The sequence below is a fragment of the Phlebotomus papatasi genome, chromosome 2 (assembly GCF_024763615.1).
Source record: "Phlebotomus papatasi isolate M1 chromosome 2, Ppap_2.1, whole genome shotgun sequence".
NCBI classification, from domain to species: Eukaryota; Metazoa; Arthropoda; class Insecta; order Diptera; family Psychodidae; genus Phlebotomus; species Phlebotomus papatasi.
In genome coordinates, this window is record NC_077223.1 from 52,121,657 (window position 1) to 52,149,248 (window position 27,592).

Sequence of the window (27,592 nt, forward strand, 5' to 3'; positions counted from 1 at the left end):
AATAGTTTTAAAAAAATGAGGAAATTAGAAAAAAAATAAAGATTAAAGGGCGCGTCGAGTGCTCTCAACCAATTTTATATTGGGAGAGTTACATATTACGAGAGATATTTAATATTATCTCCCCGAACAGTTAAAAAACTGAATATGTAGGACCCGGAGTTCATTGGGGGATTTGGAGATACAGTGCCCGCTCTCTAATCCGGATCGCCGTAATCCGGACGAGTTATCGACGGTTACCTTTAAAATCATTTTGAGGTTATGTATGCATGTGTGTTCAGCAATGAGAATGAATTATCCTGTGAAGTTTTTGTTCAATAAATGAAGTATAATAGCATAGAATTCTCTAATTTTGTCTTTTTAATCTTCTTTAAAACTTTTATTCTAATTCTACAAAAAAACTTGTATTATATTTTCAAGACGTTGAACAAATTCAAAAAATCCATCCGGATTACGAAGCGGACATCTGTCAAATTGTCTCCCAATCATCCGGATTACGAAGCGGGCACTGCACTCTAGTCTAGGAAAACACCAACTATTTCCATAGCTTTCGACTCGGTCTCCAAGCTTTCATATTTCATAAGTAGTCGGGTCTAAATAAGAACTTCCAGAGCAATACTTCACAGGGCAATACAGAGGATGTGGGAGCGCTTTTTCAAAAAGAGTTTTAGAACAATTTTGGCAACAGTTTTCCAATTCTTCTGAATTTCTTCTGGGTTTCTGATGTGTCTATGATGTTGTCTAATGTGTCTCAGAGACACATCAGAAACCCATGAGAACAGACGAATTGAAAAACTGTTGCCAAAATTGTATCTTCAAATCCTCCGATGAATTGCGGTTCCTACACATTCAATTTATGAACGTCGTTTATTTACAATTAAACAAAATCTTTCACAGCAAAACTTGAATATTTCAGTTAAATATTCCTAGTTCTTCTAGTATCAAAATTGAAGCCCTAAAAGAGCTCAGGGGAGCGTAAAACGCGTTATATCAACTTTTTAAGGGGAGAATTATTACGAGACACATTTAAATATTATAGCCACAATTTTGAGACCAAGATCTAAATTAAAATCAAGGAATTTAAAAATTAAGACAAATATCTTGAAATAGTGTTATGTAAGAGATCAAGGAGTTTGTTACACCACTAATTGTGGTATACTATATTTTCGGAGACCTTTTTTGAAAAACTATCTTTGCGGTAGTCACAAATGACCCATAGTTTTTCAGGACTCCTAGGGATGGGAAATTTTTTTTTAACCATAAATCTCTTATTTAGGCTAAAATATCGAGGGAAACTTGATTTCGTTGAATTTCGCGTCAGCGGAAAGCTTCTCGTCCTTAAAGGGTTAAAAGCTATCTTAAAATACATATTTCATTATCTTCTCCAAAATTATACAAGAACTACGAGCAAATTTGTTTAAGTCGCGGTGCAATATCTGCAAAATTTTTACAAGGAAAAGTGAAAAATAGCTTAACTCTTTCCGAACGGCAGCATATGCTGCAAGCCAATTTCACAATTTTTAGTCAAAAATATCTAAGCTCAGAAATTAATTGAGATCCTACAAAAAATTCCTTACATTTGGACATCCTTATAGTTTGTAATCATCCATAAGAATAGGATTTTTATCAGTTCTGAATAATTAAAAAACATTGTTTTTCACCACAGAACATTAATATGCTGCTTTGGGTACTCAGAGTCCCAAAAGAGACGAAAGAGTTAACTTTTTATTAGACTTGATGGGCCCCTGCATGCACACTCATAACATCGAATTATTTTAAATGTAACCCTCGATATCCGTCCGGATCACACCGATCCGGATTATAGACAGGGGTGTATGAATTTCTACGAGCTAGAAGGGAGTTCACTAAATTTCTTTAATTTCTCTATCCTATATAGCGGAAACTCCTGGGGAAAATCTTTACAACAAAGAACAAAAAAATTGAAAAAATATAAAAATACAAATTAAATTGAAAATTCAATTTTCATGTTTTCTGTACAAAACTAAATTTATGCGCTGAACTTTAACTTCTATCTTTTTTGTAATTTTTTTTTCAGTGTATTTGTCAAAATCGTAAAACGGCCACTTCACTGATAGTTTGCCTATTCACCACCATCCAACGCTGGTGCTGACTGTTGAAAGCTCTCTTTCTCGCGAAAAGTTTCGGGGCCACGGGTATTTACCGAAAACGTCACAACAAACAAACACAAACAGAAGTACGCAAAAAAACTCATTTATCTGCAAGAAGGCAGTATCAATACTAATTTATATGGTGAGTAATCGCGAGATAAAGACTTGTCGGTGTATATTCCAGTGTGCTTTTGGAAATTCAGTGCAAGAGTTAGTGTTGTGAGGTCTGTAGAAAAAGTCAGTCACCGGAGGACTTCTATCCCAAAACATTGGATAAAAAAGTGTTTTATTTTATTGTTTTTTGCATTTTTCTTAATTCCTGAATTGTTCTAGATACAATCATGTCCACAATTCTTGATTTAGATAGTCATAGGGTGTATGGTGAGCGAATTTATGAAATGCGCAGATTGTGCAACATTTCCACGAATCATACATTTGAAGGAGTATAATCTCTCTAGATTTTATTGGATTTTCATGGTTTCTCTTTGCAGATACCAGGGCATTCTCTAGCACCCCATCTCCTCTGTCCAATTCTTCCACCAGTGACGGAAGTGAGGCAACATACAATTACCAGGGCAGTCAAGGAAGTAACATCGGGCAGCTGTCATACAATATGAACCAAATGCTTCACCTAAACACTGCTCAGCCCCATCTTGTGATCATCCATGAGCCCATGGACAAATTTCGTTTTCGCTATAAATCAGAGATGCATGGAAGTCATGGATCTCTGATGGCATCGACTAAGGATAAATCCAAGAAACACTATCCGAGAGTGGAGGTTTGATTTTATCAGTAAATTTATTTCCTTTTGAGCATCTTTGAAGATATTCCCTCCTTTATAGCTTCGTGGCTATGATGGTGAGGCCATTATTCGATGTTCGCTATATCAGGAAGACACTGAACGTCCTATGCCTCATTCTCACAAACTTGTCGTACGAAATGGCGATGAAGATCGCGAAGATCCGCATGATGTTATCGTCTCGCCAACCATTGGCTTCCATGCGGAATTTCGCGGCATGGGAATCATACATACAGCCAAGAAGAATATTGCTGAGGAGCTTTTTAAGAAGTTAAAGACAACTGGAGAAGCTGAGCGAGGTGAGGATCTGACTGCACGCGAAGAAGCTCAGCTTCGAGAGAAGGCCATAAAAGAGGAAAAGAATATGAATTTGAACACAGTGAGACTCTGCTTCCAGTGCTTTGTGAAGGATGCAAGTGGCCAATTGAGGGAACTCTGCAAACCCGTGTACTCTCAGGCCATCAATAACATGAGTTAGTGTCTGAGTCATTGTTTTGTTGGTGGGTGATTTCCAACTGATAAGGCTAATTGTATCTTGCAGAAAGTGCCTTAACTGGTGAGCTCAAGATTTCCAGGATGAGTTGTGCTGTCAGTAGTGTTAATGGGGGCGATGACGTTTTTCTATTTGTGGAAAAAGTTAACAAAAGTAAGTAAATATAATTAATTTATTAAAAAAAATACAAATTAGTCGTGTAACTATTTTTTCGCAATTTTTTTTTGTGAATATCAGTTTAAAATTGATTTATAAGTTTATCTATAAATCATCATAGAATAATTTTAAAGTTGAAAATTCATCAATTAGAGGGTATTTTAAAGAATGATTATGATTTAATTAATTTTTAGAAAATTGTACCGATTCATTAACGATTGCGATCAATGCAATCGGGTTGGAAATTTCAAGACCTTTCCAAAAAATCGAAATTTATCCAAATCGGTTGAAAAATAGACCCTTCACATTAGTACAAACTTTTTCCCTCAAAAATCCAAGATGGCGACTTTTTTTTTAGGTCATAGGTATGTTTGGACGAAATGTTTGTCTGGATCACATCCAAAACATATCCAAAAATAAAAGAAATCGTAGGAGGCGTTTTCGAGAAAAACCAAAAAACAGCAAGGGGTAACTCATATTGAGAAACCCTCGTCAATTTTCCGAGAAACGCTTCGCGAAACCCGAGAAATCCAAGAATTGCATCGCGAAACCCGAGAAACCAGAAACCCTTGTCAGAAAAAATGGGAATGAGTTACCCCTTGAAAAAACAATGTTTTGGAGGAAAAAATAAAAATCATAAATAATGTTTCTTGGATCAACTTATGGGGAGCTCCTCCGAAGATCCGAAGTTCGTATCTCTTGCCGTTTCGCCTCTAGATGGGTGACAATTTTTACGAAGTTTACAGGTACTTAACCGATTGATTACCGATTGTGACTGATGAAATCGGGTTGGAAATTTTAAAACCTTTCCAAAAAATCCAAGTTTAACCAAATTAAGGTAAAGTACCCTTACTCGACCGGGTTCCTCTATTCGACCGGTGGGTCAATTTTTGAATATTTGATGGTGAATTTCATCAATTTCTATGAATTTGTCACTGATTCGTATTATTTAAAGAATAATTGACCTATTAATGTTAGATCATACACAAAATATTATAGCAAATATAATTAAATTGAATAAATAAATCTACCGGTCGAATAGAGGAACCGGTCGAATAAAGGGTACTTTACCTTAATTAAAAAATAGGCGCTCCAAAATCCAAGATGTCCTTCAAATCGACCTTCAAAATTAAAGATGTTGATTTTTTTTAGGTCATACAGTAGACTCTCTCAAATTCGGGCATTTGGGACCGAAATGTCACCCGAATTGGAGAGAAATTCGGGCATCAAATTGCTTCAAATACAACGATTTTTTGTTTACCTGACTCATATTAAGTTTACATGCTCATATTAATTGTAAATTTCATGAAAGCCTTTTAATAATGAAAAATCACATCACAACTGAGACAAAACATGGAAAATTTGAGCGTAGTTGCTTCATTCGATAATAATAATCAGAACTGGAAAAATTCAACAAACCTTTTTTCAAATTTAACTGCTGCCCGAATTAAAAAGTAGCCCGATCTCAAAAGAGCCGAATTAGCGAGAGTCTACTGTATGTACCTATGTTTCGATGAAATATTCACTTGGACTACCTCCAAAACATATCCAAAGATAAAAGAAATCGTAAAACCCGTTTCGAAATAAACCGGAAAACGGTGGTTTTGATTGAGATGGAGAGGGTGGGGGGAAATAATAATAATGATCCTTGGATCGACTTATGGATGGTCCCTCGAAGATCAGAAGATCTTATCTCTTACCCTTTCCCCTCTAGTTGGGTTTCAAGTTTACGGATAGAAAAAAAGTTGAACCAGATTGGTCATTTACAGGTACTTTACCAATTCATTACCGATTGGCACCGATGCAGTTGGGCTTGCAATTTCAAGATATTTCAAAATTTGACCAAATCGATTATAAATATGCCCTCAAGGGTGGTTAAATATTGAAAAAAGATCCCCATCAGGATCGAAATCTCTGGGAAAAACCAAAAAAAAGTGTTTTTCATCTTAAGAGTGACTAACTTTACCACTGGCAATGACCGGAGATATCCCTTTGAAATCAATTGCGCCAGTTCATCGTGGACAGAATTAAAATTTGACCTTCAATAATTGAAGATGGTGATTTAACCGTCCATATCTCGTTCCAACATATCTAAAAAAAAATATTGAAGAAGCTTTGGCCAATTTTGAAAATAATTAGAAAAATTTCATTTTTGACATGGGGGATAGCAAGCAAATGAAAAGGTAGAGATACGTTTCGAGATAATGTCATTTTAGAAGGGGTCATCGTAGTCCGGAAATCGATATTTTTGATTTTTGATACCTTTGAATTTTATATGGATTAGAAGACTACAAAATCGCGAAGAGAAATAATTACTTTACCGATTATGACTGGTTCTGTCGATTTTGAGACTGCAGGACTTTTCAAATAAAAAAAATGTAAAATCGGTTGAAAAACAGGCTCTCCGGGCTCTCCATCCAGTGTGGTTAAACTTTGCACTTGAATTATTCGAGATGGGGACTTCAGTGGCGCAATAGGCAAGCCCGTTGGTTCTTAGGCGGATGAGAACTCTAACTCGGCCCTCAGAGTTGTGAGTTCGAGTCCCACCCGGTGCAAAGACCTGATTGTCTGATTTAGACAATTCGAACATGTAATAAAAATAGTAATAATACAGTAGACTCTCTCAAATTCGGGCATATGGGACCGAAATGTCAGCCGAATTATACAGAAATTCGGGCGACAAACTTTTTGAAATGCAACGATTTTTTATTCATGTGCATATAGATATTGAGTTTACACACTCATATATAACGTAAATTGCATGAAAATCCCTCAATAATGCAAAATCACATGAAAACTAAGACAAACCATGCCAAATTTGAGCATATTTGATTCATTTGATAATCATAAACTTGAAGACAACAAACTTTTTTTTAAATGTAACCGCTGCCCGAATTAAAAAGTAGCCCGATCTTAAAAGAGCCGAATTAGCGAGAGTCTACTGTAATATAATACACCACCTTCACACAACAACTCTGGGAGCATGGAAGAATCATCCATATCACGGAAAGGCGCTCCTGGCCGATCTACAATGGATTTAGCATATTCTTCCAATACGGAATATAACATTGTAAAAAATGATTACCTTGCAATAGCATATCGCGACGTGATTAACACTTGGAAGGACCCTAGTGGCAGCCGCGCTGCCAATTTAGTTTTCAATTTTATTTTTTTATATTGAAGAATATATATAATTTCGCCTGGAGGCCTGATTTAATGCGTGCAGAATTTATCTGGCTATTTTTTCGTTATAAAATTTTTAATAAAAATTAAATATTAATGGAAATATATTGCAAAAACAAAAAAATGCACTCGGAAGGACCAAGTGGCAGTTGATGCCATATGCATTTTATATGGGAATTTGACGTTCTGCAGATGTAATTTTCTTGATTGTTAGTGTATAAAAGCCTTAAAAGAACAAATTGAAAGTGTTTTTGCAAATTATTGAGAAGAATTATGGGAAATATTGAATTGGGAAATATGAATACTTAATGGGAATTATTAAATTTTTCTCTTATTTCCCAAAGCTCAAAATCCATTTTGTTAAGCGAAGTTAATAGAAAATACTTAATAGTATTGTTCATAAAGTAGAATTTTTGCTTTGAAAAATAAGAGAAAAATTGAAACATTCAAAGGGTGCCGCATTCAAAGTCAGACTTTCCCTTACTCCATGATTCTGATAAAGATGAAAACATCGAATGGTTAAAAATTAAAAATCTTTAGATACAGTATCCAAGAAGGTGAAATTTCTGATTCAGACACCAGAAAAGAACTGACTAAAGCTTCGAATATTAAAATATAGGGTAAATGTCCTAATTCAAAACCATTTTTAGACGCTTTAACTTTGACAGAAAATTCAAAATATAAAGTTCATATTTTTTTTCTGAAGAGAATTACTAAATTTGCTCCTTGACTCTTCTAGAATGTTACCGTTTAGTGAAAATTCATTAAATATGATTTGAAAATATCTTAAATACAAGAAAAATACGCGAGCGTAAAGTGCTTCTATTGGAAACAAATTAATCCAAATGGAGACAAGGAAAAGTTTCTAATTGGAGACAAACAGTATAAGTAAACCGCGACGAAAGGCTTCCAAAACTTTGTTGAGTTGCTCTTGAGTGCAGGATTTGTTCTTATTCCTGGTCTTTTCTTCTTTCCCATATACAACAATAGGAAAATCTCTCCAAAAAAAATTATATTTCCGGGGTTTCCTATTGAAGCATTTGCAGACACTTCAGAAAAACCCTTTTTGTTCAAGAAATACGTAATTATTTCATTTGAAAACTTCACGTACCGTTAAAAATAAAGATTAGCACTTAATTTAACTAAAATTAGCCAGAAAGGGACAGATAATCCTAACCGGCTTATGTAGGTGAGATTCTTAACGTGAGCTAACTCGGAGTGCATGCAAATTCGATTTGATGCTGAAGTAGGGAGACGCCATTCAGTTATCTTGAACCAAATTCGTGAAATTATACAAGTTTTGTATTTGAACCAAAATGTCAAGGATTTGGATGAACTGACAGAAAAGTGTTATATGGGTGAAATGTAGACCAGAATGTTCTCTATAATTTTCCCATAGAACATGATCTCATCGATTACTCAGAAGCCAAGATTAGCGAGGTTTTTTGTTTCTTAACTCGTTTTTTCATCCAGAGTTCCCCAAGTAGTCATTTGTTGAACTTCAACTAAATCAGAGAATTGTTGTATTTTGCGGGACTTTCCATTTAAACCCCTATTTTAAGTGTCTTGGTGGAGTAGAGGCAGTCAAATTGGCATCTGAGTGATTTCAAAGCGTTATTATGGGAAAAATCAATTTTTTCACACTTAAACGGCAAAATCGGAGTGATAGCGTAGTCTGACCGGAAAATGATGTATGGACGAAATGTAGAGACAAATGTCCTCTACAATTATGTCGAAGTAATCATCAAAATCGGTTCAGCGACAGTCGAGATAATTGAGGTTATGTGATAATGAAATTGGTTTTTCGACTGTGGCGCCCCTGGTGTTGGTCCCACGAAGTTCAAACATTCTAGAAAGTTGTAGCATTTGGTGAGATCTTTCGTTTAAGCCCTCATTCATCAAAATCGGTCACATAGAACCGGAGATATGATTTTTTGAATTTCGTGAACTTTGACCCCTCATATCTCCGGTTCTATTGAAACCACAGCGCGCATACGCACCATTTTGGAAACGTCCTAGACTGGACTACAACATACTAAAATTTCATTAACTTGCACAATGCCGTTTTTGAGAAAAGTGACCTTGAATTTCGATGAATTTTGAGGCTATCACAGCGCCACCTGTGGTGACTTTTTGAACTTCCATCTGAAAGTGCTCATCGAGACGAAACCAAAAAGGTCAAATTTAGGTCGCTGAGTTAATTAGAACGGGAGATAGAGGCCGGTCAATGTTCAAACTTTGACCCCTTATAGCTCGGGTCAGGGGTTATGGATCGACTTAAGGTTTTTTTTGTTTGATAGGTGTAATCAACGGCTACAACATACTAAAATTTCAGCCCGATGCACAATGGAATTTTTGAGTTATTTAACTTTTAAGATTTAAAAATTTTCTTTTTAAAAAAAGCGCCCCTAGCGGTGGTTTTATGAACTTGCGATGTTAGAAGGGGAAGTGGCATTTCACGAGAGCTTTCCAAAAAGCCCTCACTTTTTAAATTCTGACAATTAGAACCGGAGTTATGGCCATTTTAAGAAATTTTTTTTGGACCCTTATAGCTCGGGTCAGGGGGGTCGGGGGACCTTAAGTTTGGTATTGATGGAAAGCTCTAAGGCCCAGCTATAACATACTAAAATTTGAGTCCGTTGAATGCCATAGGGGCGGAGCTATTGAGAAAACAAAAAAAGGGGGGTCTTCAAAATGGCGGAAGGAGGGGTGGGGGTGGGGGGTCAATGCACCAAGTTGCAATTTTCACCCGATATATAACCTTTGCCGAAAACCGCAAGTCGATATCTTTTTTAGTTTAGGAGCTATTAAGCTCCAAAGAGCGGCCGGCCGGCCGGCCGGCCGGCCGGCCGGGAACGTAAATTAGCCACATATATATTCGTGATCAGGAAGTGCTGAAACACATTTTGGCCAAATTTGAGGTCGATCGGACGACATGAAATTTTGTTAGGATTATAGTAGGTGAGATTGTTAAGAATCTCACCTAATATGGCATAAATGTTAAACAAAACGAATAAAAAACAGTCACCTCATTGTGATTTTCATTGAAAAATATGATTGATCGATGAAAAAATCGATGGCGAAAAGGTACACTTTTAATTTTTCTGAGAAATTAATAAATTAAAATTTGTGAATATGAATGGATTTTCGCTTTATTTGGAGCAAAATTAACTAAATAATGAAACTGTGGTATAGAAAATGTATAAATACAGTAATTTAGTACTGTATTTATCATGAAAAGAGTGACGTTTCCATTTGGAGCAGCGAAAAATTTCCATTTGAAGCAGGTTTTGAATTAGCATAATTTACCCTAAGTAAAAATATGAAAATATTTTGTAAAATCCGATAAATGGCAGCGGCTGCCACGGTCCTTCCGTGACACTTTTAGTTAGGGTTCTACGAAGTGTTAAAGTTCCTCTCCTTCTCTCTCTTTTGCACAGATATTGCCTTCATTGTCTTTCAAAGGCATATGTGTTGCCCTCCCAAAGTATACGCTTAAGTGTAAATATCTCACTTAAGCGAATATCCAGGAATTTTCGCTCCAAAACAAGTGTTTGGGGTTCTGAGGGACCCAAGGGCGTATAATGGAGATAGGGGGGGGGGGGTGTCTTGCATATATCACTACCCCAAGCGATTTAAGGAATAAATTCGTCACAATAATAATAATATAGATATGTCTTTAGGTGGATTAAAGTCTTTAGGTGAGGGTTTATTAGTTCAGTTGAATTTTATATTTTTTTTTAGAAAATATCAAAGTGCGCTTCTTTAAAGAAGATGAATATGAAAATGTGGTCTGGCAAGCTTATGGAAATTTCACAGAAATTGATGTACATCATCAGTATGGAATTGCTCTCACAACCCCTGAATATTACAAGAAAGATATCAAAACACAAGTTGATGTTAGGATTCAACTTGAGCGTCCAAGTGATGGAGAAAAGAGCGAATCTTTGCCTTTTACCTACAAACCTTGCCTGGAAGCCATGGCACCAAGAAAACGTGCTAGACCAAATGAAAGTTTTAACTCTTCTGACATTCCCCTGACTGTGAATCAAATGGATGTGGGACCTCGTATTAGTGAGGAATTTAACACGACCGAGCAGTTGAATGATATACTTAAAAATGCAGATGAAAATATACTTCCAGAAATTAGTGCGGAATTTCTAAAGCATATTGAGATGAATTCAGATGGTGGGATATTATTCATAAAGTCTTTCTTGTTCATAACTAATTTTTTTATTCTTTTTTTTTGAAGAATACAAGGAAATGATGGATTATGACTCCTCCCACTTGATTATGTCAGATTGGACTCCCACAAGTGGACCCCTTCTCTGCAGGGATTCTCCATCAACTGGAGCATCATCTAAAGGCCGAATGGATGTCTTCACTGAAAAGGTGTCGAACACTTCGTGCAACAATCTAAAGGATAATGAGGCAATTTACAAGAAAATTCTTCAACTCGTATCTACGTATGGAGCTTCCGTTCCCATCAAAGTGGAACACATTGTGAATCATCTCCTTACTGAATCCAAGAAAACAGGAGAAAAGTAAGTGGAGTGTTTTTAAATAGTATTGCGTGAATCTCAAAACTATTTTTAAGAAATTCGAAGTTCCTGTTATGTTGATTTATCGTTTTTGAAAGTTTAGTTTTTGAAATGTTTTTTTTTTTATTTCTGTGAAATGAGAAGCCTGAAATTTGTCTTGAATTACAAATGAAATTCTTGTGATACTATCAATTGGTTTAATTTTAGTTTTTCTCTATTTTCTATGCCTCAGTTTTTTTCGAATATTGAAATGCAGTTAATAATTGTTTTTCGAAATATAAAAAAAAATATATTCCACTTTGAAAGTTACATGAACCATTTGAACTAACAAAAATTGTCCTATTTCTAGCATTTGCACATTATGCAACAATATTCAATAATTTATTTTGTATTTGTATACCCGTCGTGTTTTTTTGTTACTTGAGTACTTGAATCTTTATGTTGTAGGCTGTAATGTCTGTATTAGCGATAATACAGGGAGTTTCGGCTTAAGTGAAAATGGATTGAAATAATTTGATATTAAATTGCCTACAATTGGGAGCTCATTTATAAAATAATTTTTGATAATGCCCCTATTTTATTATTAATCGTGTCGAGGTCTAAAATTAAGTCTGTCTTGCCCAAAAACGGGCCACGTCAATGGCAAGCGGACTTGCCGACATCAAATCCCCTGTTTCGCATGAGGCAGGGGACAACGGACAATGTGGGGTGTGGTTTGAAAGTTTGAATTACCCCGCAGTCACATAGGATGTCACATTCAGAGAATCCCCATCGCCGTTTGTTATCTCTCGAGCGCACTACACTCAATCCCGACATTATGCACTTCGGGATTATGCACCTGACGGAATTATGCACATACAATTATGCAAGATTGCCTACCATTGAGAGTTAATTTATGAAATCATTTTTGAAAGGGACAGTTCCTAACCGGCTTATGTAGGTGAGATTTTTAACGTGAGCTAACTCGAAATGCATGCAAATTCGATTTATAGCTGAAGTTGGGGGACACCACTCAGTTATCATGAATCAAATTTGTGACATTATACAAATTTTGTATTTAAACCAAAATATCAAAGATTTGGGTGGAGTGACAGAAAAGTGATATATGGGTGAAATGTAGACTAGAATGTTCCCTATAATTTTGCCATAGAACTTGATATCATCGATTAATTGGAAGCCGAGATAATCGAGGTTGTTTGTTTTTGAACTCGTTTTTTCGACCAGATCGCCCCAAGTGTTCATTTGATGAACTTCAACTATATCAATGAATTGTTGTATTTTGTGAGACTTTCCATTTAAAACCCTATTTTAAGTGTCTTGGTCGAGTAGAAGCAGTCAAATTGGCATCTGAGTGATTTCAAAGCGTTATTATGGGAAAAGTCAATTTTTTCACACTTAAACAGCAAAATCGGAGTGATAGCGTAGTCTGAGCGGATAATGTTGTATGGACGAAATGTAGACACAAATGTCCTCTACAATGATATCGAAGTAATCATCAAAATCGGTTCAGCGACAGTCGAGATAATTGAGGTTATGTGATATTGAAATTGTTTTTCTGGTGTTGGTGCCACGAAGTTCAAATGTTCTAGAAAGTTGTAGCATTTGGTGAGATCTTTCGTTTAAGCCCTCATTCATCAAAATCGGTTAAATAGAACCGGAGATATGATTTTTTTGTATTACGTGAACTTTGACCCCTCATATCTCCGTTTCTATTACAACCACAGCGCACTTGCGCCCCTTTTTGGAAACGTGCTAGACTGGACTACAACACTCTAAAATTTGATTAACTTACACAATGGCGTTTTTGAGAAAAATGAGTTTGAATTTTGATGAATTTTGACGCTATCGCAGCGCCGCTTGTGGTAACTTTTTGAACTTCCATCTGAAAGTGCTCATCGAGATGAAACCAAAAACTCAAAATTTAGCTCAAAATGTTCATTAGAACCGGAGATAGAGGCCGGTCAATATTCGAACTTTGACCCCTTATAGCTCGGGTCAGGGGTTATGGATCGACTTAAGTATTTATTTGTTTGATAGGTATAATCAGCGGCTACAACATACTAAAATTTCAGCCCGATGCACAAAGGAATTTTTGAGTTATTTAACTTATAAAATTGAAAATGTTTGTTTTTAATAATAGCGCCCCTAGCGGTGGTTTTATGAACTTGTCATGTTAGAAAAGGAAGTGGAATTTCACGAGAGCTGTCCAAAACGCCCTCACTTTTTAAATTCTGACAATTAGAACCGGAGTTATGGCCATTTTAAGAAATTTTTTTTGGATCCTTATAGCTCGGGACAGGGGGGTCGGGGAACCTTGTGTTTGGTATTTATCGAAAGCTCTAAGTCCCAGCTATAACATACTAAAATTTGAGCCCGATCGTTGCTATAGGAGCGGAGCTATTGAGATAACAAAAAATGGGGGGTATTCAAAATGGCGGAAGGAGGGGTGGGGGTGGGGGGGTCAATGGACCAAAATGCAATTTTCACCCGATATATAACCTTTGCCGAAAACCGCAAGTTGATATCTGTCTTAGTTTAGGAGCTATTAAGCTCCAAAGACCGGCCGGACGGACAGACGGACGGACGGACGGGAACGGTATTTAGCCATCCATATATTCGTGATCAGGAAGTGGCCAAACACATTCTGGTAAAGTTTGGGGCCGATCGGAGGACATGAGATTTTGTTAGGATTATAGTAGGTGAGATGGTTAAGAATCTCACCTAATACGCCTGAGTGTATACTATGTATATTACGACGCGGGAAATTTGAAAACACTGTGTTTCTTCTTCAAAATAAAACTTTAATTTCTTTTATGAAGGTAAAATTTTTAAATATTCTTACCATTTATTGACGAACTCTGGCCAAAAAGTGCTGTTTGTTAATGCATTTCTATTAAGCAGTTGAATCTTTTTGTTTTGACTACTTTTACTCCGCGCGAAATTCGTTCTACGGCCGATTTATTGAAAAGAAAGCCCCTGCGGGTAGGCAAATTTTCACGATCCATAATGCCATTTCGCGCATTTTTTCGGGTTTCGAAAATGTGCATAATCCCGGGACAGAGTGTACGCTGCTTCTCAAACAATTGAGAGACTTCCATGTCTTCCATTTTGTTCTCCACCAGGAGGAAGGCTCTCCCTTAATCTTTCGTTAATCTGACACCAGGGGCAATCTTTACGAATGTTACGAAGATTGTTTTTTTTTTGATAAGGTTCTAGATAGAGATTTGAGGTTTTCGAGGGACCCCTTATAAATCAATTCAAGAACCAATGCTTTTTATTTTTTCTGTCCTTCGCCTTCCTTTTCAAAACAATGCGTTTTAGGGACTAATTGAAAACGCGAGGTGCGTAGTTTTATTTTTTGGATATATTTTACAGATCACTTAGGCAAACATAGTATTTTTTACGGTTTTACATGGGAAAAAAGTTGAAAACGCTCTAGAGAACATATTTTTCATCCGATTTGGAAAAATTTGGATTCCTTGGAAAGGTCTTGGAATTCTTAGCAAGCCTGAACCTACTCCAACCGTTTATAAACCGATAAATATTATTTTTGTATAAAAATCAATAGTTTGACATTTACACGATTTTTGATAAATAATAATTAATAATAATTTGAATAATGTATCCAAATACAAAAGTACATGTTGCATAGTGAAAGAAAGCCATTGATAAGTATTTTAAGCTCATCGTGTTTGTTAGACGAGTTCATTGCAAAAGAAAATTTTTCTCACGAGCTTAGCAAAACTTACCACTGGAATTCTTATAGTTTGCTCCATTGGGCTATTCGAGAGGACGATGGAAGAGTTAAGAACATCCTTGATATTGTTTACAAATTCAATTTAAATGAATATTTGGACACGGTGAATGAGAAAGGAGAAAATTGCTTGCATTTGGCTTGTGTTATGGATAAGGCTGAATACATTAAGCCACTGATTAACTTGGGAGCAAATCCCAATACCTGGGACTGCAATGGGAATACACCTCTTCATGTTGCTGTTGCTGAAGGTCGTCAGATGTGCATTGCAAGAATTGTTGATCAAAGTCATTATACACCAAAAAGCAAGCCACTGGATATCAATTTGGCCAATGATCAGGGGATGACAGCTCTTCATCTTGCGGTAAAGAATCACAATTTAGAGGCAGTGAAGAGGCTCGTAGAAGCTGGAGCTTCGGTGAAAATTGCTGAAAGGAAGCACGGCAATAGTATTTTGCATATTGCCGTTGCTGAACGTGCTGTCGATATTGTGAGGTTCCTGTTGCAAAAAACTAAAGTGGATGTTAATCAGATGACTTCGTCAGGGTACACACCTTTGCATTTGGCGTGTGTTTCCACTGAAACAGCAGATTCCAAGGAGATCGTGAGATTGCTCCTTGAACACAAAGCGGATCCCATGAAAGCCAACGACAGTAGAGTTCATGTAAGTTTATTCTTTAATATTTTATGGCATTGAATAAATGAGCAGTAAAAAGTTAAAAATGATCAGTAACAAAAAAATTTGAAACAGTGATATTATCGTCCAAATTTTGGCAAAGGGAAAATAAAAGGCTTTTCACTCTATATGGAACTATTTTAAATGTTAAATATATAAATTGGGCCCATTTTTGTAAAGATTTAAGTTTTTTACTGACCATAATTAGATATTTTACTGCTCATTTTTAATTTTTTACTGCCCATTTAGAATTTTTTACTGCTCGTTTGTTTTTTGCCATATTTTATTAATCATATTATGTGTGCTTTTTTATTATCTCAGTTATTGTTATTCTCGAATTTAATCAATCAATTTCAATCGGTCTTCACTCCGGCTGGTCATAGTACACTGGAACTAGATCTTCGGCTTTGAAAGAGAATATGTGCCCAATTAAAATCCCAAATGGATCAAAATCCTGAAAAGCCAAAATCCCGAAAGCCAACATCCCGAAGGCGAATGTCCGAAAAATCCAAAATCCTGAAGAGCCAAGATCTCTAAAAATAAAATTCCGAATGGTCCGATTGTGGATTTCGGGCCTATGGCTTTCGGAATTTTAGTTTCTTGGAATTTCGACTTTCAGGATTTTGGTTTCGCGAGAATTTGACTCCGGATTTTGGCTTCGCGATTTTAGATTTTCGGAATTTTAACTTATTCAGGATTTTGGCTATTTGGGATTTCGACCTATTACGGGTTTTTGGTCACGGGATTTTGGCGTTCAAGATTTTGGTGTTCGGAATTTTAGCTATTCGGAATTTCTACCCATTCCAGATTGTGACTTTCGGGCTTTTCGCTTTTGGAATTTTGACTTTCGGGATTTTGGTTTCCCGGGAATTTGACTCCGAATTTTAAATTTTCGAAATCTCCGAATTTTGGATTTTCGGGATTGTAACTTATTCAGGATTTTGGCTACTCAAGATTTCGACATATTCCTGATTTTGGGTTTCGGGATTTTGGCTATTCAGGATATCGACCCACTCGGTATTTTGGCTCTCGGGATTTTAGCTTCGGGATTTTTTAATTTGGGATTTCGACCTATTCCGGATTTTGGGATTTTGGCGTTCAGGATTTTGACTATTCGAGATTTCGACCCATTTCTGATTGTGACTTCCGAGTTTTTTGGCTTTTGGAATTTTAGTTTTTCGGGATTTTGGCTTTTGGGAATTTGACTTACTCAGGATTTTGACTATTTGGGACTTCGACCTATTCCGAATTTTGAGTTTCGGGATTTTGGACCATTCGGGATTTTGGCCCTTTCGAGATTTTGGCTATTCAGGAATTCGACCCATTCTGAATTTTGGTTTCGGTATTTTGGCGTTCAGGGTTTTTGGCTTTCGGGATTTTAGCGTTCGGGATTTTGGCTATTCGGGATTTCGACCCATTCCGGATTCTAGCTTCTGTGTTTTTGGGTTTCGGAATTTTAGTTTTTCAGGATTTTGGCTCTCGGGATTTTGGTTTTGCGTGAATTAGACTTTCAGGATTTTGACTTCAGTATTTTGGTTCTTCGGCATTTCGACCCATTCCACATTTTGGCTTTCGAGATTTTGGTGTTCAGAATTTTAGTCTTTTCAAGATTTTGGCGTTCCGGATTTTGAATATTCGGGATTTCGACCCAGTCCGGATTGTAACTTTCGGGTTTTTGGCTTTCTGAATTTAGTTTTACGGGATTTTGGCTTTCGGAATTTTGGGTTTTGCGGGAATTCGACCTATTCCCATTGGCTTTCTGACTTTCAAGATTTTGGCTTTCGGAATTTTGGTTTTTCAGGATTTGGCTTCCGGGGTTTCTACGTTCGGAATTTTGCTCTTCAGGATTTTAGCTTTCGGGATATTGGTGTTCGGGATTTTGACTCATTCAAGATTTTGGCTATTCGGGATTTCGGCTCATTTTGAATTTTGGCATTCGGTATTTTGGCGTTCGAAATTTTGATCGGAACACAATTTTTTATTTTACAAACTTTTGGCTCATGTTTTTAAATTTTAAATGATCATAACGGCTGGGTAGTTTGGGAAGGTATCGTACAATGCTACACATTTTAAGAACATTGAAATATTCGTACGACCTTTTCTACTACTGGTTTTGTTTTTCCGAAAAATCGTTCTTCGAGAATTTGTTGTGTAATATTTCGAAAAGTAGACGAGCATTTTGATGAAATATTTGTAACTGAAGCCATGATTTTTCCAACTAGTCACACATCTCTTTCGACGTAACATAACCTGCCCTATAATGCAAAATAATTTGTCCAGTCTATGTGGCTTATATTTGAAACGTTTAACTGGTTTCTGCGAAATTTTAGTGTATTATATCTAAGAAAGAGACTTTGTCCAGTAATGAATTGCACCACTATCTACTTCAGTTAACTGTTACTTTTTTAATTAGATCTTAAAACATTATACTTATTTAGGGTAAGTGTGCCAAATTTCGGCATAGTTGCATGCAAGCGTCGAAGTCTCAAGTTTGAAATGTAATATTTTAAATACAAATTGATTTTTTTATTCTTTCTTCTGAAAGAGTGTTGCTTGGAACCTTGTAAAGAGTTTACCGTCTTTATTTACTCCAAAATCATTCTTAATAAATTTTAAAATGAATAAAAATGTAGACATAGTTTTGGTGCCCTATTTCGGCCACCTTCATTCTCATAGTTCCTTGCCCTTCGGGAATTCTTCCAATGCCTTTTTCACGTCATCTCGTTTATTGAAGCTACATTTTTGATATTCTTTTGCATTGTATAGTCTCTAGAGTACGTAAAATCTAAAAGTTTTGGAAATTCGAGGAACAAAAAAGGTGGCCGAAATTGCAAGCTGGCCGGAATTTAGCACACTTAGCCTATTAGATCCTTGAAAAATATATTTTTTCTAACTTTTCCAATTTATTGAACTTCTGCTTATCATGTCTGATATGATAACAATGAAAATTCAAATAATTCACCCCTGAAACTATTTGTCTTTTGCAAACTAATTTGTTACTTATCGCAATTTTTATTGCATCTCCAAATCAAAATATCTCCATATTTTTCCACAATAAATTCAATATGATTTATGAGTGATAAGAGAAATAAGTATATGTCTTCTAACGAGCCCACAATTTATCATTCACAATGGGTGTTGATAAATAAACATTTTCACAATGAATCAGCGTGCTTAGAATGATAAAGCCAATGTTTATTTTTTTTCAGATTCCACAAGCATCAGAAATGAGCACAAATGTTGAGGAAATGGATATGGAAAGAGCAAGGAATTCTTTCGAATTGGCACAAAATAAGCCGGAAATCTTGGCTGTTTTGCAAGTAATTTTTTTAAGAATGTTTTAGTGAGATGAATTACTAATCAAAGGGGATTTTTTTTATTGCAGCAATTTAGCAATTTGGGCAAAGCAGAAATCAAGAAGGAAATTGTGGACATGGAACCTGAAGTAGTTGGAATCCCTCCGCTATTTGACGATATTTGTTTGAGACAATTGTGCGATATATTCAATGCTAATGATCTCTGGAAGCAATTAGCAATAATTCTTGATCAATCTTCTCGGATTTCAGTCTTTGAAAAATCAGCAAATCCTACGAAGACATTGTTGAACGTCATCGTCGAGGTAAGTGATCTTCAAATTTGATTTTATTTTGTATAAATTTCATTGGTAAAAAAAATCTAGATACAGGATAGCAGTTTGGAGGATTTAATGAGCGCTTTTAAGTACCTTAGGGTGGACAATGCTATTGCATGTGTTCAGCAGATGATGATGAGGAAAAATGTGACGGGTACCACAATTAAGATTGAATAAATCTTAAATGAAAGATTTTTGTTAAAATTTTTATGTGTGTATATTTTCAACTTTTTTTTTTAAGTTAATAAATAGTTTTTAGAGAATAGAATAGATTTACTTACAACGTAAAATGAACACGAGAATAAAATAAAATATATTTTGGGTGATCATAGAAGATCAAGATCGATCTTTGCACCCATTCTCTGCAGAGCTATGATTGTATAGACAGCCTTTATCCAGCGTTTCTTGATTACATATCGCTTCAATTTGGTCTTTGTGCCGGGCAATTCAGTATTTTGGGCAGATTCTCTCAGCCAGGGATGTTTGAGTGCGTCTTTAGCTGTTAAACGATCAGTACATGATCGTGTTAGAAGTTTGGTGATGAAATCCTTTGCCTCATCTGAAACAGCATCGAATGTGGCATCGTTGAAGTCATAATTTCCTAATGTTACATTTGTCATTGTCTCTACATCGTTATCTCCCATAAATGGTGATAATCCCGATAATCTTAAATGGGCATTGTAAAAATTGATTAAAATGGTTTCAAAAAGCATTAAAATGATCACTTACAAAACATAACATATTACGCCTACGCTCCACATATCCGTGTAGAAACCTATCTGGTCGAAGTTGACAACTTCAGGAGCTGCAAATTCAGGGGTGCCAAAGAGTACTTGGAGTTTCTTATCTGGATTGTAATGCCTTGCTAATCCAAAGTCGATGATCTTTATTCGATTTCCAGTTTTAGTTAAACATAATATATTTTCAGGCTGTAAAAGTTAATAATTCAAAACCAAATACTATCGGATTTACAAAAAAAATCTTTTAAAATTTGTATTTGGAAAACATTTTAGATCTTAACTTTAAATTACGTAGAAACAGAAGTTAATGGATGGGGTCTTGATCATAATAAGTCGATAGGCTTCAGATTTTACCAAGGGTAAAGGGGAGGATATAAAAGGAGTTAATTTAACTGGAACCGATTTAATACTTAAACTCAAGGAGAACACCTAGAATTAGCGGTTTTTTTTGTGACTTTGCTAATCAATAGATCAATATGAAATGGCTAGGGGTATTAAAAAATTCAAGACAGGCCCTTCCCCTAGCTCCACAATACGCTCTTGGGTCCCTCATATCTTCAAATACTTGTTTTGGGGCTAAAACTCCAGGATAAACGCTTAAGTGCGATTTTTTACATTTAAGCGTATACTTTGGGAGGGCAACACATATGCCTGTGAAAGACAATGATGGCAATGTCTGTGGAGAAGACAGAGAAGGAAAGGAGAGCTTTCATTTACCGTTTTATGCCCTACACTAGGCAACTTCGTCAGACCAACTTGTCGTAACCCAGCGAGCACCAAATGCTAAGCTTTTTCAAATCAGCTGAAAACATATATTTTTTCAGCTGAGCTCTGCTGACCTCGAAGTTACACTAGCGATCGCAGTGGCAATTAGTCAAAGTTATTCTTTTTCCCCAATCGAGTGAGAGACTTTAATGCACTTGGTTTTTGTCTTTGCTGAGTTGAGTAGAAGCTAAGGTTAACCTTTTCCATTATTACAATTTTATGATTCTTACAATAACCACATTTGACATTAAAAAATAAAGCAAAAAATTTAAAATTCACAAAAATTTTAAAAAATCATATTTATAATATATTTTGAATAATATGTATTCTTAAACCTTTTCCGACCAATAAATTTAATTTTTTTGTCTAATTTTATCAAAAAATATTGTGAATTCATTTATAAAAAAATATACTACACCTAAATTAAAATTGCATTGCCAAGAATTCTTGTCCGCTGTGATTTTAGAAAATTAATAATCCAAGAAATTCTTGGGAATTCTCAAGATATTTTGATATTTAATGAATTCTAAATTCCAGAAATATTGAAAAAACTTCGGAACCTAATGGAAATACCAAGAAGATCAAGAATATATAGAATTTAGAGCCTCTATAATTTTTATTTAATGGTATACACGGTCTACTCAAAATTATTTGAAATGATTTCCAACAAATTAACATATTTTCCTGACTTTAAAGGTATTTAAAACTCTCTTCTAAAAAATATAAATGCATATCATTTTAATTTAAAAAATGAATCATCAAATTGAATAAATTTTTCATTTAAAAAAGAATACGTACAGTATTAAAAAAACGATAATTGTTGGTTTGTTATTTTACCACGATAATAAAAGTAGTTTTTTGCGTAAAAATGCGCTTTAGAAAATTTATAATCGAAAATTTATAAATAGAAAAGTGCAGCATATACATTATGCATATGCATCGTGCACGGATCATACATTTATTTCACTTGTAAAATATAAAACATTTTATAACATAAAAAAATATATATTTTCCGCATTTGCCGCAACAAACAAAAACGCTTTTATGTAAATTTTTCAACTTAAATTGTGATAAAACAATTATATTTTATTTTGTAGTATCCATAGAAATTTTTTTGTAGTATTTTTAAAGGCATTATTGAACTCATTAACTCTTTCCGGACCGCAGCATATACTGTAAGCCAATTTCACTTTTTTTTTAAATCAAAAATATCTTTGCTCAGAAATTAATTGCGGTCCTACAAAAAAATATTTTACATTTAGACATCCTTATAGTTTGTAATCATTCACAAGAATAGGATTTTTATCAGTTCTGAATAATTAAAAAAAAACATTGTTTTCCACAAAGTATTCATATGCTGCTTTGTGTACTCAGAGTCCCAAAAGAGGCGAAAGAGTTAAGTAGGGGAGTCACAACTTTTAAATGGATTTTTTTAAATGCATCTGCAACTTTATTTACCATAAAAAAGTTAAAAAAGTAGAAAAATCCTGTTTCAAGATCAATTACAATAGTTGTGACCGACTGTGAGCATAATACATCAATGGCTGTACCAGGAAGGATGCCAATATTTAATTGCGAAAATTGAGGAAAATATGCTTTTTGGAAAAGAAAAAACATATTTTTCATAAATAATGAATAATTTTATAACCCCCGACTGAATATTTGCTCAGAAAAAAATATTTTTTTTCTCGGGAAAATAATGACGCAATTCACTAAAAAATGCAACATTTTTGGTCGGGAGTATGTTTAATACTCTTATTTGACCATTCTCTATAGGCAGCATACCGCAGCATAATTCCTATAATAATATAAGTAATAAAAATCGTGATTATAATATCCCCTAAGTTGATAAATAATTTCAGGGGAAATTCCAAGTCCATTTTGACATTTTGAGAGAAAAAGAAAAAAATGAAAGAGAAAATTTGCTGCTAAATGCTTCCTGGCGCCATCTACCGGCAGTATTTAGTTCTGCCATCATCCACTGCGAGCGCTAAACAGTGCCATTTTTATGTATTTGCTTAGCACTTTTTGTTCGAGAGCTGCTGATTGGCCAGCAGACCGATTCAGCAAAAAAATGCTGAAAATCCTATTTTATTCTGCTAACTGTGCTCGCTGGGAACTTCATTTTTTAGATTTTGAGTTATAATACATATTTCAAATCGACGTTTTGGAATGGCTAGGGATATTAAAATATTCAAGACAGACCCTTCCCCTAGCTCCACAATACGCTCTTGGGTCCTTCATATCCCCAAACACTTGTTTTGAGGCTAAAACTTCAGGATAAACGCTTAAGTGCGATTTTTACATTAAAGCGTATACTTTGGGAGGGCAACACATATGCCTGTGAAAGACAATGATGGCAATGTCTGTGGAGAAGACAGAGAAGGAAAGATGCTTTCATTTATCGTTTTATGCCCTACACTAGGCAATTTCGTCAGATCAACATTTGCCGTGACTTTATTTTTGAGATTTTGAGATATAATAGCCGTACTCACTATGGCGCTGTTATCTTGTAATATCGTTATCTCGTTATCTCGTTATATTCTCGTAATGTATTTTATAATTGAAAAATTATAACAAGATAACAGATTACGGAGATTACGAGATAACAACGCCATAGTGAGTACGGCTAATATTTCAAATCGGCGTTATTTTGGTTTATTAAACCGCACTTGAGAAAAAGAAACTCTTTGTAAGCCCACTAGAAATGATTTTAAATAAAAATTGTTGTAAAGTGTCCTTAATTAACAAAAAATTATAAGTTATTCGTCGTAACTTCTATATTTGGTGAAATTACGACATATTTCTATACAAATTAGCATTTGCCTTAATTTCTTTTGCTCACTTGTGTGGCTTGTAATTTACAGAAAAATTTGTAATATTTCTCAATAAAACGTTCACAAAGCTTTCCAAATATTCAAAGACAGTGCTATTCATGCGATAAATCACTTTAATTCAATGTGGGTATATATTTCCTGCCCAAATGTCATTAATTCGAAACAAAACAAGCGACATTTAAAATTTATTTAATAAAATTTATAAAATAAAAGCTTTCAGGGATAAGAATAACAGTTTAATTACCTATTTAGTCAAATAAAGACGCATTTTGTCGCTATAATAATTCAAATTAATATTATACATTTTAGAAAATTGTCGTAACTTCCGAAATTATATTGGAAATTAAGCGGTCTTCAAACTAGAGGTTTAGCCCAGATCCCGAAGATCTCACAATCCTAAATAGCGAGCAATTTTATTGCTTTTTGGGAGCTTAATAAATCATTCATCTTTAATAATCCAATCCTAAGTTAAAGTTTTCCAAAAAATCGTGATTGATAAAAAAAAATAAAGCTTAGCCCGCTTAGCCTTATGCTCTAGACACACTTACGACTTAAGCCGAGAGACGACTTAGTGGAAAATTATGGAAATGTAGTTTAACCATTATTTCGAATATAATTACGCTAAGCCGTCTCTCGGCTAATCCTCAGGTCTGTCAAGGCCTGTAGGTCTGAATCCCGTATTACGGTTTTACAAACGATGGAATTTACGATAAAATCTTATTGTGTTTCTTCTGAGATATTCTCAATATCTCAGCTTCTAAATCATTTTATAAAGATTTCCTCGAGTTGACATACAGTTTATATTAGTGCCACTTTTATTATTTTGATTCAAAAATATCGCATTCGGGGCTCCTTTTTAAGGAAAATAAAGTTGAACTGAAAATTTCATCTCGAACGATTCCGCGGTTTAGATCGAATCTGTCTGCCGTGAGAGCATTTAGCTCACGTTGAATGTCGAGATGAAAAACCTCTTCCATAAGGGGCTGTAACCTGAAGATCACCCCTTCAACTCTGAGGACTCTGAAAATGCCTCAATGACTGCCGCCTGCAAAAGATAGTGGACAGTGGAACCATTGGAGTTTAGAAGAACTATTCTTGAAGTCATCTTTAGCATTCTTTATCTTGCCATTCAGCTACACCTTGAAGCTACATCATCCCTACGCCTTTACATTACTGAATTTTAATAATATTTTATCATATCAAACTCAAATGAAAGGCCTCACAAAAGTATAATGAACAACATTAAAAAGCCTATTCCAATCCCGGCTGTTGCTCTATTTACGTCATTTACGTACGACTCTAGTATTTCAGGGGATGGATACTATACTGTTCTGAGCTTCAGTTAGTGATAGTATTTTAGTTTAAGGATGCTACTAGTACTTGGAGTACGTAGGCTGTTGAAGGTAGGAAAATACAAGTCAATGAGCAAATACAGCCAATGAAAAATAAGACCGATTCGCTAATGCTGGAGTAAAGACGGACATCACTAGGTCCTAACCTAATGGCCTCTACACACTAGAGAAAATTATGTCCATATTGAAGCAAATTCCCTACGCTTGTATAGGAAAAACTCTTCAATATGGACATTATTTTCTCTAGTGTGTAGAGGCCATAAGAGTTAAACCATTCTCACAAACGAGGAAGTACATGATATGAGAAAAGCCATCTTCAAGTCAGTACTAGTCATCCTAAAACTGTTTATAGTCGCCAACTAAAGCAAAATCCCAGAAAAAGTCAGATTTTTTCGACCAGAGCACAGAAAGCTCTGAGAAGAAAAGGATTTTTATTCTAGGTTAAACCTTTTCCCACACCTATCCGACGACTAACGCACTATCCCTGAATGTGACCGCGCCCCAGCTTACAAATGTACAGTAGATTCTCTCTCAATTGGGCATTTGGGGCAAAATGTCATCCGGTTTATCGATAGATTTGGGCGTCAAAGATTGAGATGAAAAATTACCTTGAGATCAAGATGGATGATATTGTTGCTATGTATAAAATCGACTCCATCGCATATTTGTCTCATAAATACCGTACATGCTCTTTCTGTTAGTTCAAAATCATCCCCAATAACGCGTTCAAATAGTTCTCCTCCTAAGATTCTGATCAAAAAAGAAAAAAATCTATGATGGTGATCATGATGATAGAGATGATTTTGTGGTGATCATACTAACAATTCCAAGATGATGCTTATCGTTTTGCCGTCATCGAAGGCATCGTAAATCTGTATGAGACGCGGATGTTGAAGTGTTCGCATTATATCGATCTCGCGTTCCATATTGCGACGATCTTCACGCTTCGGACATGGTACAAATTTGGCGGCAAGTTCAAGGCCTGTCGCGCGTTCACGGCACAGGAAAACCGTCCCATATTTTCCACTGAAAACCCATCAAAGTCGTTGAGTGAGTTTTTGATTTTCTTGTTTTTTTTTTTTGTATGGACAGGATGATGGGCAGGATACTTCTGAGGATCACTCACCGTCCCAATTCTTCTGGTGAAATATCATATAGATCACTGGGTATTTTGTCCTTGTGAATTTCAATGGGTCGAAAGGGGAAACTCGGCTCCAATTCTGCAACATTTGGCATTAATTTCAGTCTAAATGTGTTTAAATATTTTATTTATTTTATTATATGATTATCTTGTGATCATTCGGCAAGAAAGTAAATCAGCTGCAAATGAGACAATTTGGAAACTAGAATTTTTTTTTCTTGGCAAGCAAAAAGAGACAAGCTAAAAAAAAATAGCGAAGAGTTGTACATAAATCTAGAGTTGAAAATATTGTATGAATTTTCGCGGGAATATAATGAATGAAAGTGTCTCTTGACTGTGTATAATACTAAAACAAAAATAGCCAGTGGCATTAATTGTTCTCCTTCGGCGGAAAGGATGACAGAATTTTGCCCATGATCACTTATTTTGCTTAAGACGAGTCAAGCAGGTGGTTGATCAATTTTCACAGAATGAGTATAGGTAAACAGTAAGATCGCGATCTAATGAGATGAAGATGGATCTAACAAAAGAATAATTTGTGGCGCATATCAAATCCCAAAATCTCTGATATTGACGCTTTTGCGAAGGTCACAGTCTGAAGGCTAATATTGTGTGGATTAAGGAAATCACAATTATATCGTATGATCACAATCTTCACATTTTCGCACCTCCAATTGGATCACTCTCATCCACGTGAATCATTTTTTGTCTATCACATCAGACATTAAATCACCAATATAATATCTTTTCCACTTTGGACAGAGATAATAAAAGTTCCCTCTTTCTGATAGGAAAAACACCACTGAGTGCCAGTTCGAATGAAACTGACGAAAATATCTATACGATCGCGCGTGAAAATCACTGTGAGAATAATTTTCTCCGCTCGCACATGCGTTCTATCTGTGCTATGAAAATTCACTATCTGTAAACACATTTCACCACACTTTTCACTCTCCGCGTCACAGGGAAAAGAGTCGGGAAAAAATATGTGTGTAGATCAATTTCACATGTTGGTCACTTGCCCAAAAAGTTTAAAAAGTTTTATGTGTTTGTGGTTTAGTGATCGTTTGGCTGAAAGATGCAACATTTTCTCTCCATTTGCTTTAGTTTAATTGTTTAATCACAAACACTCTTGGGCTGTCGGACAAGCGCGAGAGAAACGGCAAGGAAATTCCTTGCGATTTTGTGTGATCTCATTCGGTGATGGATCGCCTACGAATTGGTTTTTGCCGCGATAAATGTTTTTGTGTGTGATTTAATTTTTTTCTGTTCCTATTTCTGAATTTTCAACAATTAACTTTTAATCATTTCCCATTATATATTTTTTCTTTATTTAATTTCCCTTCTGAAGTACTTTACCGGTCATTGATAAAATATATAAAGATCTTGATCTCAATC

General features: G+C 35.4%; 2 protein-coding genes across 4 annotated transcripts; one reads left to right on the plus strand and one right to left on the minus strand.

Annotated features, from left to right (window-relative positions):
• The first annotated feature begins 2,136 nt into the window (after window positions 1–2,136).
• LOC129801471 (nuclear factor NF-kappa-B p110 subunit) lies at window positions 2,137–19,622 on the plus strand. Of its 3 annotated transcripts, XM_055846567.1 has the most exons (11): window positions 2,286–2,350; window positions 2,460–2,507; window positions 2,618–2,904; window positions 2,969–3,398; window positions 3,467–3,571; window positions 10,502–10,945; window positions 11,010–11,301; window positions 15,065–15,716; window positions 18,938–19,048; window positions 19,114–19,347; window positions 19,408–19,622. In XM_055846567.1, exons 2-11 carry the CDS (start codon window positions 2,468–2,470, stop codon window positions 19,534–19,536), a joined length of 2,724 nt encoding a protein of 907 aa, XP_055702542.1. In that variant the 5' UTR covers window positions 2,286–2,350; window positions 2,460–2,467; the 3' UTR covers window positions 19,537–19,622. The 3 variants fall into 3 exon arrangements, with proteins under 3 accessions (XP_055702543.1, XP_055702542.1, XP_055702541.1); XM_055846568.1 differs by lacking the exons at window positions 2,286–2,350; window positions 2,460–2,507 and adding an exon at window positions 2,137–2,268; XM_055846566.1 differs by having other exon boundaries at window positions 2,302–2,507.
• LOC129801559 (myosin light chain kinase 2, skeletal/cardiac muscle-like) lies at window positions 19,552–27,220 on the minus strand. Its single transcript, XM_055846770.1, has 6 exons — window positions 26,863–27,220; window positions 26,180–26,273; window positions 25,876–26,079; window positions 25,662–25,803; window positions 20,089–20,288; window positions 19,552–20,025 (listed from the first exon to the last, which is right to left on the minus strand). Exons 1-6 carry the CDS (start codon window positions 26,894–26,896, stop codon window positions 19,686–19,688), a joined length of 1,014 nt encoding a protein of 337 aa, XP_055702745.1. The 5' UTR covers window positions 26,897–27,220; the 3' UTR covers window positions 19,552–19,685.
• Between the last annotated feature and the right edge of the window lie 372 nt (window positions 27,221–27,592).

Coding starts and splice junctions, on each gene's coding strand:
- LOC129801471 (XM_055846567.1), top strand. CDS start 2,468: ATGTCCACAATTCTTGATTTAGATAGTCATAGGGTGTATG. Junction 10,946..11,009: donor TATTGAGATGAATTCAGATG/GTGGGATATTAT, acceptor TTTTTTTTGAAG/AATACAAGGAAATGATGGAT. Junction 11,302..15,064: donor TCCAAGAAAACAGGAGAAAA/GTAAGTGGAGTG, acceptor GAATTCTTATAG/TTTGCTCCATTGGGCTATTC.
- LOC129801559 (XM_055846770.1), bottom strand. CDS start 26,896: ATGATTCACGTGGATGAGAGTGATCCAATTGGAG. Junction 26,080..26,179: donor TCACCAGAAGAATTGGGACG/GTGAGTGATCCT, acceptor ATGGGTTTTCAG/TGGAAAATATGGGACGGTTT. Junction 25,804..25,875: donor ATAAGCATCATCTTGGAATT/GTTAGTATGATC, acceptor TTTTTTGATCAG/AATCTTAGGAGGAGAACTAT.